This window comes from Octopus sinensis, linkage group LG10 (genome assembly GCF_006345805.1).
Source record: "Octopus sinensis linkage group LG10, ASM634580v1, whole genome shotgun sequence".
NCBI lineage: Eukaryota > Metazoa > Mollusca > Cephalopoda > Octopoda > Octopodidae > Octopus > Octopus sinensis.
In genome coordinates, this window is record NC_043006.1 from 27,942,071 (window position 1) to 27,959,162 (window position 17,092).

Sequence of the window (17,092 nt, forward strand, 5' to 3'; positions counted from 1 at the left end):
TATCTCTGAATAATTTTACTGTAAAAAACTCCAATAAGTTGGGTAGAAAAGCTACACACATACAAAAACATTTATATATAATCTTTACTCACTCGTTTTGATTGCCTGTAGATATCAAAGACAACAAGTAGTGTAACTAGATAAATAGCAGCAAATATATACTGTGCCAGGCGGATGTTAGTCCCTTTCTCTGTGAGGTGATATAACCCTAAGAATATATAAACAAATCCAGCGGGATATCTGAAACACAGATAAACATTTCTATGTTAAAAGCAATACAAAATAAGAAAGATAATTATACACAGAATACTAAAAAAGTTAAAGGATGGACTAACTTAGAGGAAGAGAAGGTGACAATGACTCATACTAGGTTTACTGGCAACATTCTTAGCTATTATGTAGAGTACTGTTGCTGCATGAACTTTTTCTGTCATTTTGGCTGTTGATAAAAACTTTTTGATGATCTCAACTTCATCAACTCTAACAAGATCCTAAGAGTTTTCTTTGGGATTAAATTAAATTGGCTAAGTATACTATCTGAGGCCTTCATTCAGGAGGATCCAGTCATATTTCATGGTGCTTCTGACTTGTGCTTTTTAGGCAAATGCTTTGCTTTTTGGTATCTAGATTGTTTGCAACTTTGCATAGCAATCCAAACCTCAGATGGCAAAGATACATTCTGTCCACACCAGTTTGTGTCTATGGTAACACCCAAAATTTTAAGTTGCTTTTTCATAGACAGTTTAGAATTGCAAGGGTTAAATTTAAAGCTGAATGAACTTTTTATTGCTAGCTTACACTTTGATGGTTCAAATGTCTTAGATATTGTATGCCTTAAAATATATTGAGTTGAAATGAAAGTAACCTAGCATTCAATGTAGAGGCCATCAAGCTGCACTGTCTAAAGCCATCTATCTGCCAGTTCTTTTATCCCATGTTGATACTAGTTCTTGTCCTTTGTGGCAAAGAACTCTTTCACTGAAACCTCCACCTCCTCTTGGTTGATGAAGTATTGTGAGTGCAAGCAGTGAGCTATGGATCAGAACAAGTAATAATCCAAGGGAAATATTTTTCCACAATCCTAATGTGCATAAGCAGTGGTTAAGCAAGGACCAGCTTCCAGAATCTGTTGTCAAACAAGGGTGTTTTGAATACAAAGTGATGCTTTGCATCTGGTGGAATTATGAGGGGATAATTCACTATGAGTTCATTCTGGATGGTCAAACTATCAATGCCAACCTGTGATCCAAACAACTGGAACAAATGTATGCCACTGTGTGGAAAAAATATCTGGCATTGGTTAATATAGAGCAAGTTCTTCTGCAGCAAAACACAACCTTTCATACCTCTTGAACGACCCAGAATAAACTCCAGGAATTTGAGGGAATGGAAATGATACCACACCCAGCTCCCTCAGATTATTACTCATTCCGATCCATAGCTCACTGTATTCGTAATGCTTCATCAACTAAGAAGAAGTGGAAACTTTAGTGAAGGAGTTCTTTGCCACAAAAGACAAGAACTAGTATCAAAAAGAACTGGCAGAAAGTGGTGCAACATGATGACCTCTACATTGAATGCTTTTTGTTGTAAAATAATGAATAAAGCAAATAAGATACCAAAATATTGCTAAACTTTTGACTCAACACAATAAGATGAAGTGAGCACAGGTTTGATCATAGATTTACTTGAGCAGTTTTGACCTGGGGCTAAGCAACAACAAAATAGATAAAAGTAACATTTAGTAAAGAACTTACACCAGAGGTCCAGTGTCCCCATTTAATTTTGTATAGTCGTATGTGCCATTTACAACACCTTCAACTTCTTGCATATATGCACGCCAGTCAATTTCTGTATCTGAAGTAAATTAGAAATAAATGAATAAATTCTTCATATTTTGCCAAAATTGTAATTATGCCAAGTCGTTTTTTAATAATAGCACAAACTGAATACTCATACATAAACCAAGATTACCCACTATCTTTCTAACAACAATTTTATCATGTTTTCAATTCAATATCTCAAACACTCAACATGCTTATAAAATTAAAAAACAGCACAGTGCCCATAAGTGTTGGAAGCATTTTTTCATGCTTGGAAATGCTGAAGCATGGAATAAACTTCCTGTGTTTGTTGTTAACTGTGAGAAAACTGCATCCTTTACAAATTCCATGCTTCCTGAAATTCACCGACATTACTTCCGATATGCCTATGCACCCTTATTCTCTTATGTTCATTTTTCTCCGTTTTAGTATTTTATTCTGTGTACTCTGCTTTCTAGCTGTTACTGTTGTCTTTCTCTACTTGAATTAGGCTAAATCTTTTACAGGGCTTAGAAAACCCAAAGGACTGCTGCAATAAGTATCTGTGAACCTGAGAGGAGAATATGTTTGACAAAATCTTAATTAACTGATCCCCCTGTATTTTCTTTTACCCAAAGCCAGGAACTTTTCAGTACCCCCTCATAAAGGCAACAAACTTTAATGGAAGTATGCAAGTAACCTGCCAAACAGTTGGGTGGAACATTCTAGGATGGTTAAAAGCTATAGAATGGTTGGCAAATTGAAACAAACTAGTCATCTAGGAGAATCTATGTTGTTTGTCTCAGTGAGTTGTTCTCTCCCACTCTTTTACTTTTAAGTAACATGTTTATGTCATACTTGACAAAAGGCACTCACCATAACTTGTAATGTCAAGTAAAGCACATTAATTATATGCAATGATTTAAATTCTTTACACTACTTTCATAATATTATCCACTTTATATATAAAGTTATATACAGAAGATTACTAACTGTTAGTCTGTTGAAAATTGTTCCATTTATTTATTAGATGTGTAATTATTAATATAATGGTACTGGTTAATAAACTATTAGCAAACTTTAGTGCGGTCAATGTCTACATGTAGAGCCTACCTCACATTGTGAACAACATAAGAAGAATATATGACTAGCCATCATACCAAAGTGGACTGAACAAGTGAAAGCTATTATTTTGACTGAGAATACAGCACAGCACCAATACCTCATTGAATCAGCCAGGTACGACTCTCATTAAATTTCATTTCATATTTTATTTTCTGTCTTTTATCTCCTAAATATAATTTAGTGTAGGCATAGTTGAGTAGTTAAGAAGTTCATTTTGCAACCAAATGCTTTTGGGTTTAGTATCATAAAGTGGTACACTGAGCAACAGTCTTCTGTTATATCCCCAGATTGTGAGAGTATCTGATAGACAAAAACTGTAAGGAAGCCTGTTATATGTATATACGTTCATCCATACATATATACATATATGTGTGTGTGTGTGCATCTTTGTCTCTCACTGCTCTCATTGGCATTAGTATGTTTATGGCTCTGTGACTTAGAGGTTCAGCAAAATGAAACTGATACAATAAGTACAAGACTTAAAAATAAGCACTAAAATTGATATGATTGACTAAACTCTTCGAGGTAGTAGCCTGCAATCCAGTAACAATATGGCCACAGCCCAATAACTGAAACAAGTAAAAGAATAACAATAATTTTATTTGAAAAATTATTGTTATTTTTTTAAATATTATTATTAAATATTATTCAGCTATTTAAATTCAGTTTGCGTAATATCACTCATTTGCATAATTCATCATAATTATATAAATGAGTAACTGAGATCAGGAATCAATAATATAGTGGAACCTTATTGGGATAATAACAGTGGCAACACAAGAGAACAACAGAGTATGACAATTCACAAATGATTATAAAATAATGAAAAAAATTAATATAATTGATTCTATTTGATGCTGATGGTGGCAGCAGTGGTGGTGATGGTGATGATGATGAAGACAATTATGATAAAAAAAATTGCTTATTATCATAAAGCATTTTGTAAATTGGACAACAGATGATAAAAAATTTCATTCTTTTGCTTTGCAACAATAACAGGGCCTTTGTGGAAGCCTTCTTACATAGTCAGTAAATAGTTGTTTTACTTTTTATTTTGAGATATAATCAACAAGGTGTTCAATATTTTAAAATTTGCAAAAGAAAAATCAATAGCAATTAAATGTTGCCCATTTTATGATACATCTGCCATATTTACTAAATATATGAATGAATTTACTTACAATTTCTGACTTAGTAAACACAAGAACAAAAACGATTGGTTAGGTGCAGGCTTGTCTGTATGGTCAAGAAGCTTACTTTGCAACCATATGGATTTGGGTTCAGTCCCACTACATAACACCCTGTGCAAGTATCTGGTGAGTGAATTTGGCAGTGGAAGCCCATCATGTGTGTGTGTGTGTGTTAGTGTTTGTATTTGCTATCCTCCACCTTAGCTAAATAACCAGTTTATTTTTTATTTTTATCTAGTTTCAGCTCACAAGCTGTGGCCATGCTGGGGCACCGCCATTTGGTGTTGCTACACGATTTTACTTCACGAATGCTTTTTAGCAATTGCCATTTGGTGCATGAGAGAGTTCAATGCAGCTGCCCTCATCTGCACCTCCTGCCGTGAAGTTGGTTCATCTGGGACACCTGACAAGAGATCCAGTTTTATTTTAAAGACATCTGCATCCACCCCATGCAGTGTTGGTTTTTTTTCTGTTGTCATAAATTGGCAGTTCATCAAAAGTACCAGGCTTAAAAAATGAGTTCTGGGGTTCATTTGTTTGACTAACCCTTCAAAGCTGAAACTTCAAAGTCATTGTCAACCTCTTCCTTGTAAAATGAATATGTTTGTGTATGTGTGGGTGTAAAAAAGAGGCCAAATAAAGTAGACGCATTACATTTGCCAGTTGACTCAAAAGATGAGATTCACTTCCACCTACGTTGTCTTATTTTATGAAAATTTTGATCTTATTTGAATCATTTCAATGAAATTTAATTGATTTAATCTACTGTGACAGTTTTGTAGTATATAGTTATATCCAGAGCTGGATGTAAGGCTGTTAATCCGTTAATCATTAATTAACGAAGTTGACATTTTCATTAACGATTTAACTTTTAAGTTAACTTTGAAAATCATTATCGGACTAATTAACTTCCGTTAAATTTAGCTTCAGTTAACTGAAATCCATTAACCCAAAAATTTCATAAAAACCAGTCAACATTTAAAAGTTTCTATTGTTTCCAGATTGTCTTAGCATATTGTACACGTCGTTCTTTCAGCTTTTTTAGGCCCTTTAAAATCTAAAACTATAAAATCAGCATTATTTAACTCTACAATAAAAAACAAAAAAACCCATAGTTTTTGGGTTCTAAAGCCCTCAAAAAGGCCAAAAAAGCTGATTTTATAGTTTTGGCACTTTTTAACCCTTTAGTGTTTAAATCAGCCCAAACCCATTTTATCTAATTCCTCTACGAAATCTTTTAGAAGATAAACGAATCTCATTAGTGAATTCTCGTAGCTTTGAGATAATGTGAGGGCTTTTCTTCCAGAAAGCACAGAACTGGAAGAAAAGCAAAATTAACTGAGGTAGACGTCAACAGAGAAAATATTGACTTCCATAAAGTGCAAAAAATAAATGGAGGGAAAAAACTTTGTAAATATTTTGGTGTGAACACAAATAGCTGTTACGTAGGAGCAGGGCATGCTAGAAATAACAGCCAAATCTTTCCTTTCCTGGAAAAAGGAGCTGTTTATGTGTGATTTCAACATCACATTTGATGAAAGCATGCAAAATAACATGGAAAAGAAAAAAGACCCGTGAAACAAAACTCACTTGATGGGAAAATTTGAGGTCCCCACCACCCTTCCCACCTTTCTTGTCTGGAAAAAGTGGCATGCAATGGGCTTAAAAGTCAGCTACATTGAATGCACCCATAAAAACTGTGGGAAAAAAATTATTTCACACTGAAACATGAAATATTTACCGAAAGAATAAAATCTTGTACTGATTATACCTGTATTTTAATTAATTCAAATCAAATTACCTCATCTTGAAAAGTGCAGAATTTTGTTTGTTGCCATCTGGAATAATTTTAATAATAAATCAAACAGGTAAGACGCATTAAGAATGTCAATTTTAGTGTTTATCCATAATGCACCTGTTGATTAAATTTACCTGCCCATAAAAGTCAAATTTACTCTGCAAAATCAGCTAAAATTACATACATAACTACAAACCAGTGGTATATAAAGCACCCACTGACAAAATTTCAAATCTGTATGTAAAAAATTTACAAAGTTACAAGCAAATATTGTGGACACCCCTCTTGAACCTGAATAATTCAAAACAATATGAACAAATAAGCATTACATTTGACAGATTAATATGAACACTACAGATGATTTTAGGCGTCTTTTTTCTTACACACATAACATGGCCTCGCTTGGTTGGGACAACACGTGTGTTACTTCGACATCATCATTCGATAAAATTTGTTTATGGGGAGAAAAATATCAATAGATGTGTGAGTGAGAAAGAAACGAGGGAGGTTTTGGGATGTGCTAGAAACAACAGCTAGGTCTCCCTTCAATCACACATTTTCCTCTGAAATTATTAACAATTTTTTTTTGAACCGAAAATGTTTCTCTCACGGGTTTTAAGTGTGTATTGAAAAAAACGGCCAAAATCGTTTTGGACTGAGGTGGTGAGGAGGTGGCAGGAGTGAAAAAAATTTTCAAAATTTTTCCCATTTTTTTTTCATGAAAAGATGCCTTCCATTATTCTAAAGACTCTGGTGAAAAACATTGGAAAAAATCCCCATCAAAACGGAGAAACTCCAACTTATGTGGGCCGTCTGATCCGAAACTCCGCCCCTTCCAAAAAAATTTGCCTACAAATTTCTTTTTAATTGTAATCTTCACCGTTTGAAAAGTATTTGTATAAAATTTCATTAAACAATACCTATTTTCCAGAAAGTTACGAGGGGGAAAATATTTTCTAACAAATCTTCATATACACTCAATCTACAGGATATAAAGCGATTATTTGGTGGAAGTTTCGTTAAAAAGGGTAATATTGTAAATATTAACCCATAATATCCATTTTTCTGGAAGTTATGAGGTAACAAAGTCAATGGGGTATTAAACTGTAGTTATGCCTTTTTTTCAATAAAAGTTAACGATAACTTCCGTTACATTTTCAAAGAATTAAAGGATTAACAAAATCAACCTTTCGATTAATGGTGCCCACCTCGGGTTATATCTCTCTACATTCAGATTTCAAATCCCACTGGAGTCAACTTTGCATTTCCTCACTCCAGTGTAGATAAGACTAATTATATGCTGGGAGTGATTTCCAATAAGTATGAGAAAATGTAAGAAATTGCTATTAGCAATAGTAATTTCGCATCGTTGAAGCCCGCATCTTTAAATAGGCATGCGATGCATTTTGAAGTGAGAGAGAGAGAGAGAGAGAGAGAGAGAGTTCTGTTGGAGTATAAAAAGGGCACCGCGCAACAGGATTTTTAAACGTCAGTTAGTCAACATATAACTCATCACTGAAATGTATTAAACGTTTAATTTTTTTTTCCTATTATGTGGGAGCAGGTAAAACCCGATCGAGCACGCTTATGATGAAAGGAATTACTCAAGCCGCCACTATCTCATTCTATTTTAAGGCATGTTGTATGTAGGACAACACTGAAGTGTACATGTCTTTTTCCTTAAAGTAGGAGGTGAAATTTGAGAGCGATTTGGCTGCTATTTCCAGCAGGTCGAGCTATCTTGTTTCTTCTTTGTAAGTGAGAGCGCTTGCCCTTATTTTGTCACTTTGATGTCTCAAACAGCATTTTCGAATGAATTCTCGATTACCAATTTTCTATATTTCTTTTGCCGAAAACTTGAAACACAATTCCCCAAACATCCTTCAAACTCTTGAATTGTTATTGACAGCACTCAACCTTTTTATGTAGCGTGTAGAATTAAAGAATTCGCCAAGCATGTTTACAGATAAATGTTATCACTACCCTTCAGCTCTATTTCAGCATGTCTTGCAAACAACTTGCACATGCTAGTGCTACCAGTCAAAAGCTCCGTATACCTCTCGACGGCATCAATGCGCACCGGCCCCCCTCACTGATATGAGGCCCCGCTTGCTAGATCAGCTGGTTATGAAGTTAAACTCATAAACAGAACGGTTTTATTCTGGGTTCACTTTATTATCATCTGTGCTATCTCATTATGTTAAAGGCAGTGAATGCACATCGCATAACTAGGAAGCAAAAAAAGTTTAAAAGTACACAAACTATATTTACTGTTCCACACAATCAAGAGAGAGGAGACAAGCAACTTACATTTTATTTCGTTTATAATAAAGTAATTAACGACGATTTCTGCCAGGAAAAGACAAAACATTATCGGCAATGGAAAACGTGGATCATAAAGAATTCTTTCCACAAGGGCCGGCAGTCGGGCCATGTGGGATCGAACTTTCACCCACTGCGATTGTAGCATGACGATAAAACTTCTGAAAGAAATACAGAACGGAAGGATATTTATCGACATCTGGCGGCCACTAATTGCAAGCGAAGAGGAAATAACTCTAAGTTATCGCATAGCAACCAAACCCATTGGGATGGCTTTTTAATGAAATAAGTCTATAAATAAATTTATAAACATTTCTATAAATAAATTTATAAACATGTCTAAATAAATCCCTTATTAATCTTCGCTAATAAAGATTTTCTGTTTAGTAAATCTACCTAATCTATCGGACAAATATAAGTTTGAAGTATTTTCAACAATCACTTTTGGTGACTACGTAGTTAACGAGATTTGTTGAGGGAGAGCCACGTCATCGTCGATCCTGCTGACAGTTGCTGATGTGTCACAACATTGTCTCTTGTTATTGTTGTTCAGATCAACACAACTCTTCACAATGAAACGATGAACACACAATGAGTTCATAAACAGTAAACATTTGCTAATTTACAATGATACTCTTACGAAAACACTTTTTCTTGCTAAAACTAAACAGATTTCAAAATACTTCGTAACACAACAGACCATATCAGAAAACTAAAACTTCCTCATCTCATTCGGACTTTTCAATATTGTTCATTCCCTCGATTACATTGTTTATCCGTCAGTTTATGTAATATTTTGAAGTAACCCATCATTGCTGCCTCAAGATGAACGAAGCTCCAGAAAACGAGCGGCTTTTGGACATGTTATTTAATACGAACGACGGAATTCTTAAAGACGAATTTCGTACTGATCCTTTCGATAACATGGATTGGGTGAGTAACTTTTATTTTGTCTGTTGATAACTGTGTGAACAATGGACAAGTAGTCGATGTTTTGCTTGACCTAATCCGTCATATTTTCACTTGGCTGAAATGTTGCATCATCCAGCTTCGTCATGTAATTTGTTAGCCAGGCACATGATACTCCCCGGCTGTCATCAACGAAGCCAATCTGTTCTTCTGCTTTAATACCACCAAACATTAACAATTTATTTTACTTTTATATCACTATCACGCTGTTTTTTCTCACGTTTTCAATCACACGGATATGAAATTATTGTTTCAGTTTCACTTGTCTAAAGAGATGGACTTCAAGTATTTCATCATTTCTCGATCGGACTCTTCGTAGTTATTGACATTACTCATGTCATGCAGCTAAACTTAAAATATGTTGTTTATTCTTTTAAAAACTTATACAAATTCAAGCTGTTTATATTTAAGATTGTATTTTCATTTCAGTTTGTCTTAAAACTTTTTTGTAAAGTATTCATATCAAAGCGTTGTTAGAACTTTTTATCCATCTCTAACTTTTGTTTTAGCCCCAGGTCACCTCCAAGCCATGCCATGACACACCATTTATATCGGGGCAGGGTATATCCAGTATCATATAATCTAATGTGTCCTTCCTAGTAGGATGTAATCTTAGGTAGATTCAGCTACTATATCTAGCATATTGGGCTGGCGTGTTAAGATTTCTTCCTTGAACTTTCATCTAATTCTTCCAAATCTTTCTGTTAAAATTGTATTGAAACCATTTGTGGGGAATTAGTACACATTGGAAGTTAGAATAAATACCATTAGCAAAGCTTTAGGATATTAGTTCAGACCTGAACTATAATTACATGCTGCATGATTATAATCAACATCATTTGACGCCCGTTTTTCTAGCCTTGCATGTGTTGAACCTATCACTACAACTATGTAATATTTGGGGATTGTATTCCTGTTATATAAGATGTAAACTTTTGAAAATGTTTATAACTTAAGTCCATGCTAAACTTGATGAGTCCACACAAATCTCAAGTTCTTGTTAAAACGTATTGACTATCTTGAACGAGTATAATGTACTTTTACTGAAAGGTTATTTTGTCTTGGTGAAATTTTTAAAAAAAAATCTAAGTCTGAGTATTCTTAAACTTGAAGAGAATGTAAAAAAAAAGACACCATATTTTCTTATTCAAAATTCTAAAAAGATCACAGTAAATCCCTCTTTAGAATTGAATCCCACCCAGTATGAAATAAACTTTGGTAACATCTGTTAAGGTAAATTAGTGTTTTTCAAATGCTAACTGTGCCTTTTTTTTTTACACACACACAGTTCGAGTGGGCGGGGTTTGTTTATTAACCATTATTTATGTGAGCATGTTTATTCTGTATTTGGGACTTCTTGTATTGCTTATTTTATGTCATGCTCAATAGTTTTGAATGTTAATAGAATTTTATCAATCCGTTTCTATTGAAATTTGATGAGGGTTTCGTTCTAAAGTAATGTTTACATGCAATCCCATACACACGCACAGGGTGCGTGCGTGTGTGAGTGTCCGTCCGTCCGATGTGATTATGTTTCTGTTAAGGCCGGGGACATGTAAAGAGGAATATTGTTAAACTGCCAATGAACATTTTTAAAGTCTTCACATACCTTAAATTATACACGCCACTTTAAATTAGTATACCCTAAATAGATAGAAATATCTAAGTACATTAGATAGAAATATACAATGTTTTATTTAGAAATAACATCCGCGGAACTTTTCTTCTCTTCAAGAGAGTATGTGTATAGATCAGTGCTTTTCAACCTTTTTGCTGGAGCGGAACCCCAAAGAAACATTCCACTGGCTCGAGGAACCCGTGTGCAATAATTTAATAGTCTTATGCACACATATCTGCACAGGAGAATTAAAAATTACTGCCGATTTTAGCAGTTTTGTAACTTCTTGCGGAACCCCAGGACTGTACTGTCGGAACCCTAAGATTCCGCGGAACACTGGTTGAAAACCACTGGTATAGATATTTGAATTAATACGTCCCCCAATACCTTCACATAAAGACCTTTCTTAAAGTTGCCTGCCATCGATCTTTATTTACACGGCTACACGTGTCTACTTCCATACGTAAGCATTTGTATATGCGCACGGTAGCATGTTCTGAGAACAAATTACGATATCATGTTGTGCGTGTGTGTTGACTACACACCAACAACACATGCACTCACGGCTTAGCTAGATATTCATGCTAAGAGATGTTACGACAGGGTCCATATGGAGTGTCTGTGTATGTCTGTAAGGACTTGATACTATTCTTGTTCTCTCGATTTTTACAATCAACGATGTAGGAACAATAATTTCTGATCTAAAATTTGATATTTATCGTCAAGAAGTGTTTTAAAAAGCTAATTCTATATCTGAAATGATTTTCTAAGTGCTTTTAATTGAAAACAAAATCCTACTTTACAAAACTTATGTCAGACTTATATATATATAAGTTTTGTCCGACGAACGGCAACGGGAAACTCAGAGTAACAGGTTTTGTTGAATTTTCTGCTGCTTTAAATAAAGCATATTACTCTACCACTGGTATTTAAGTACTCTTTTTTCCACCTTGTTTCACATATATGTGTTTACTCCGGTATATATATATATATATATATATGTGTGTGTATATACTTTTTCTTTACTACCCACAAGGGGCTAAACGCAGAGGGGACAAACAAGGACAGACAAACGAATTAAGTCGATTACATGGACCCCCGTGCGTAATATATATATACACACATACAACAATCCCTCGACTATCGCGGGTGTTACGTTCCAAACCCCACCGCGATAGGTGAAAATCCGCGAAGTAGAAACTACTGTACTGTATATTTTTTAATTATTTTATAATTTGTATATATTTATTTTATTATGAATGCAAAACAACACCACAGAGGAATCGACGTAAACGCAAATAATAAACCACGATAGGTGAACCGCGATATGGCGAGGGATTACTGTAATGTGTGTGCGCGCGCGCAAACACACATACATGACAAGCTATAAATAACGGTCATATTTTTCATTTATTGGAGTAAATTTGGCTTACAGCTGTTTCCAACAGTCATTATACATTCGTTACTGATAGGTTTCTCAATTGGTTTATTGATCAGTTGAGAAAAGCTGAATGAACTAAAAAATTAATGCTTCTTTCGTCAGAGGTATTTCTGTTTATAACAAAGCATATACATGCATATACACGCACACTAAAGCATATCGTTGAAGTCTTTAACTTTTTCTGTTTGAAGGGTCGTTTAACCCAATACAAGGTGGTATCAATAAGTTCCCGGACTACTTCTGTAGTGCGCCAACAGATGACACCACATGGTTGCGTGCTCAGTGAGAACTAGCAGTGACCTTTATGAGGCAGTGTGCTGAGTTTACTTCGCAAGATTTGAAATTTGTGTATTTTGTGATCACATGTTATGTTGTAGTCTGTGCGATTTTGTCATGGACAGGAACAAAGAGCTAACATGAGATTTTGCGTTTAACTTGGGAAGTCTGCTACAGAGACATTGAGCATGCTTCAGCAATAACCTATTGTTACATAACCTCCTAAGAAACACAGGTTGTATGTATTTACCTACTTCATTTCCTACACCCAATGATATATATATATGCATGTGTGTGTGCACGTGCATAGACACACACACATAAGATATATTGGGTTCCTGTGATGCCAAATCTCAGGAACATCTGACTGAACACCAAGTGTAATCTCTTGAAGAGCGCTGAACAATTTAAGAGTTAATCTTCATGTATAAAAGCCTGATGTGATAACAGTATGATACCACATCCATTTTCTAGTGACTTTACTTATCTCCCACAGATCTAATCAATGTAGCATCTCTTTCTTACGTAGGTGTAATAAAGATATTTAACAACATTTTCTTCTTAATATCAATTCTTCCCATCTAAAACTGACTTATTCTCCTCAATTTTTGAAATTCATTCTTTTTCGGTCACTTTCTTACAATCCGCCAACAGAAAGATCCTAGTTGGCCAACTAACTTTGCTGTTCCTTTTTTAATTAAGATTATAACACACACACGTGTTTGTGTGCTTGGGCCACTTTCAATTGTGTCCATCTAAGAGTTGTTTTAACCCAACATTCTACACTCATAGTGTTATTTACCTTTAGTTCTGGCATAAAAAAATTATATGATATATATATCATCATCATCATCATCATCATTTAATGTCCGCTTTCCATGCTAGCATGGGTTGGATGATTTGACTGAGGTCTGGCGAACCAGACCACAATCTGATCTGGCAGAGTTTCTACAGCTGGATACCCTCCCTAACGCCAACCACTCTGAGAGTGTAGTGGGTGCTTTTACATGCCACCGGCACGAGGGCCAGTTTGGTGGTACAGGGAGAGTTTACGAAAAAAACAAAAGATGAAGACAGGTGGTGTACAAAACAAACAGATGTATAATGCTCAGGAATAGAAAAAGTCTTTTACGTTTCGAGCCTATGCTCTTCTACAGAAAGAGACACAGAAAAAACGAGGAGAGAAAAAAGTGTGTGTAGTGACTATGTCTTCTACTATAGTCTCAGGCTGACCAAAGCCTTATGAATGGATTTGGTAGACTGAAACTGAAAGAAGCCCATCATGTGTATATATAAATATATATGTATCTATGTGTGTGTCTTTATGTTTGTCCCCTACCACTGCTTAACAACTAGTGCTGCTGTGTTTATGTTCCCTGTATCTTAGCAGTTCAGCAAAACAGACTGATAGAATAAGTACTAGGCATACAAAAGAAAAAATAATGGGGTCAATTTGTTTGACTAAAACCCTTCAAGGCAGTGCCCTAGCATGGCCACAGTCAAATGACTGAAAGAAGTAAAATATATATATATACACATATATTTTATATAACCAGTATATATATATTGGTTAGTTGTTCAAATATCTGAAAGAAAAGAAAGCATACTCTAAAGCATTAGAGCTGTAATATTTAGAAGGTTGTTTGTTGTAGCTGGTCAGAGAGTGACCATTGGTTTTTTACCTATAAAGTACTTAGCCATATTGATGAATCACCAGATTCAAATGGATGTGTCTCTCTGGCCATTTGAGTCTGATGAACTGCCTATGTGGCTAAGTGCTTCATCTGTGAGAAACCAATGGTCACTCTCTGACCAGCCACAACAAACAACCTTCTAAATCTGTCTGCAAATGTTAATGTTCAACCATATGACAGTTTTCAAAACCCAGCACGAGTTTTAAATTAAAGAAAAATATGAAAATTAGAGGAAAAAAATTTACTAGGTTCAGTCCCACTGCGTGGCACCTTGGGCAAGTGTATTCTACTATAGCCTCGGGCCGACCAAAGCCTTGTGAGTGGATTTGGTAGACGGAAACTGAAAGAAGGCCGTCGTATATATATGTATATGTGTGTGTGCGTGTATGTTTGTGTTTGTCCCCTAGCATTGCTTGACAACCGATGCTGGTGTGTTTATGTCCCCGTTACTTAGCAGTTTGGCAAAAGAGACCGATAGAATAAGTACTGGGCTTACAAAAGAATAAGTCCTGGGGTCGAGTTGCTCGATTAAAGGCGGTGCTCCAGCATGGCCGCAGTCAAATGACTGAAACAAGTAAAAGAGTAAAAAAAAAAAAGAGTATACCATTCGCACACATATATATAGCTTTAAAAACAAAATATAAATTTCACAAAATTATATAGTAATCATATCTATATATGTATATATGTTTTAATTTTTTGAAATTTTATATTTTGTGCATGTGTTTATGAAATGTCATTTAAATTTTTTGACTTTTTCTTTAATTTTTACCTTTTCCATTAACTTAAAACCTGTACTGGGTTTTAAAAGAATTATACATTTGAACATTAACATTTGCTAGATATAAATAATTCATAGAGCACTGTTTTAAATGAATTACTGTATTTAGTCACCATTAGCCCTTATCAAGGATCCTCATCAATAGTCAAATCTCTCAACAATCTGAGGGGATTGAGTTTTCTTTTTATGCAACATGAATCGATGAAATAAATACATAAAAAAATGGTATTGATTCAGTAAATTCCACATGTTTTCACTTAAAAACGTGTCTTTATGCCTTTTTTTAAAACATCAATATTTGTTATCTGTTTGTCTGTCACTGTGTGTGTGTATCTATGTATGTATGTATACATATATATATATATATAATCTTTTGTCTTGTTTAACATCACCAGCTGGTCTCTGAGTGAGTAGCATTTACTAATTTGAAAGTATCCAATCTAAGTCTCCTGATTGAAGATAATTCCTACCTCTATCAATCTCAGATTTGTGCAGCCTTTCCTTCTCTGATTCAGCTATATAATATATATTATCTGAAAAGTATAGTGTTAAATATCCATCACGGCTGATCTTACCAATCGGTTATGTGTAAAGAATACAATGGGGTGTTAAGTAACAATCTGATTATGTAACTTAATGCTCATCAGAGTTAGCCGATATGGAAGGGAATATGGCGATTGGTAAGATCAGCCATGATGGATATTTAATACTATACGTTTTGGATAATATACTCACTCTACTGACAAATATATGAGTGCATCTTTTCCCTGACTTATGGTCTCCTAGATGACTCGTATGTATATTATCATCATCATATGTCTGTTTTCCATGCTGGCATGGGTTGGATGGGATATATATATATATATATGTATGTATGTATGCATGTATATATATAGTTGAAGTTTAGAGAAAAACAAAAGATGAAGACAGGTGTATGAACAACAAGCAAGTGTATTAGTTTGATGCTTGGGGAAAATGAAAAGGTCTTTTATATTTCGAGCCAATGCTCTTCAACAGAAAGGAATAAGAGAAAATGAACAGAGAGAATGAAAAAAAAAACTTGTAGATTTCAGCAGTCCAGCTTGATATATATATATATGGACAAACTCAGGCCGGATTTGAATTGTGTTTTCATGAGGTTGATGTTGCTTTGATAGTTTCAATTCTGTGACAGACTTCAAGGTTGCATTGACTATCTGAGGTCAACTTCCATGCTTGACAACTGGAAGGATTTGCTTTTAGTCGCCAACAAACAAAACGCATATTCCTCGAAACTGATCTTTACACCTCCTGATGTTGCAAAAGGAACGATCCAAGCATTCAACATCCTGAAGAATTTTGCAGTTGCATCTTGTTCAGATATTTGGCAAATAGACTCTGGCGTGATATTGATAGGAATTTTGCAGTGAGAGTGGCGGGTTCGACCATTGTATAGCAGGGTAGCTGCAATTCCTGAAAGAGCAGTAGCGAGTACGATTTTTTCTCTGATCATAGAAAATCTACAATTGCATTCATGAGATATGTTTTCCCAGTTCCACCACTTGTACTCATGGTAAAAATCTTGTTTTCAGTGTTTTTACTTAGAACGGCATTTACTACCTTATCATACACATCTTTGCTCTATGTTCAACACATTATACACCTCAGTAGACGATCTTGTCAGACTATCAGTATACCAAATGTCATCATTGTATATTCCTATATTTAAGGAACTAAGCTGTGTTGACTTAGCCAGTACAAGATTACCTCTGAATAGTTTTATGAGTGAACCTTTTGCTGAGTGATATTGGATGGGATAAAATGATCAGTGCTTTCACTGTCTGCTAAAATTTGCATTGATCTATGGTTAATTACAATATTAACGAGTGTATAAGACAAAAGATGTTTTAATGGAGCTGATAAACTTTAAGTTGGTTTATTATATGTGTTACTTAACCTTGTCTTATCATCATATGGTATCTCTTGCTGGATATTTGTGTAGTCATGGATGTACTCCCACTTTCCGAAAAAATAGCTGTTGAAATAACTTCCTGCTCACTGACCTCCTGTAACAGTAGTAATAGTAGTGGTGATATT

At 34.9% G+C, this 17,092-nt stretch overlaps 2 protein-coding genes across 2 annotated transcripts in view; one reads left to right on the forward strand and one right to left on the reverse strand.

The window, feature by feature from the left end:
* Positions 1-8,432, reverse strand: part of LOC115216401 (dol-P-Man:Man(5)GlcNAc(2)-PP-Dol alpha-1,3-mannosyltransferase) — a 28,084-nt gene extending 19,652 nt beyond the window's left edge. The window contains exons 1-3 of the mRNA XM_029785706.2: positions 8,226-8,432; positions 1,758-1,857; positions 93-240 (exon numbers count right to left, since the gene is read on the reverse strand). Coding sequence (XP_029641566.1) covers positions 93-240; positions 1,758-1,857; positions 8,226-8,385 — 408 coding nt within the window. The 5' untranslated portion in view covers positions 8,386-8,432. The remainder of the gene's footprint in view (positions 1-92; positions 241-1,757; positions 1,858-8,225) is intronic.
* Positions 8,433-8,522: 90 nt separating this feature from the next.
* The window catches only part of LOC115216400 (cyclic AMP-responsive element-binding protein 3-like protein 2), a 38,352-nt gene continuing 29,782 nt past the window's right edge, over positions 8,523-17,092 (forward strand). The window contains exon 1 of the mRNA XM_029785705.2: positions 8,523-9,170. Within this exon, the coding sequence (XP_029641565.1) occupies positions 9,063-9,170 (108 nt within the window). The 5' untranslated portion in view covers positions 8,523-9,062. The remainder of the gene's footprint in view (positions 9,171-17,092) is intronic.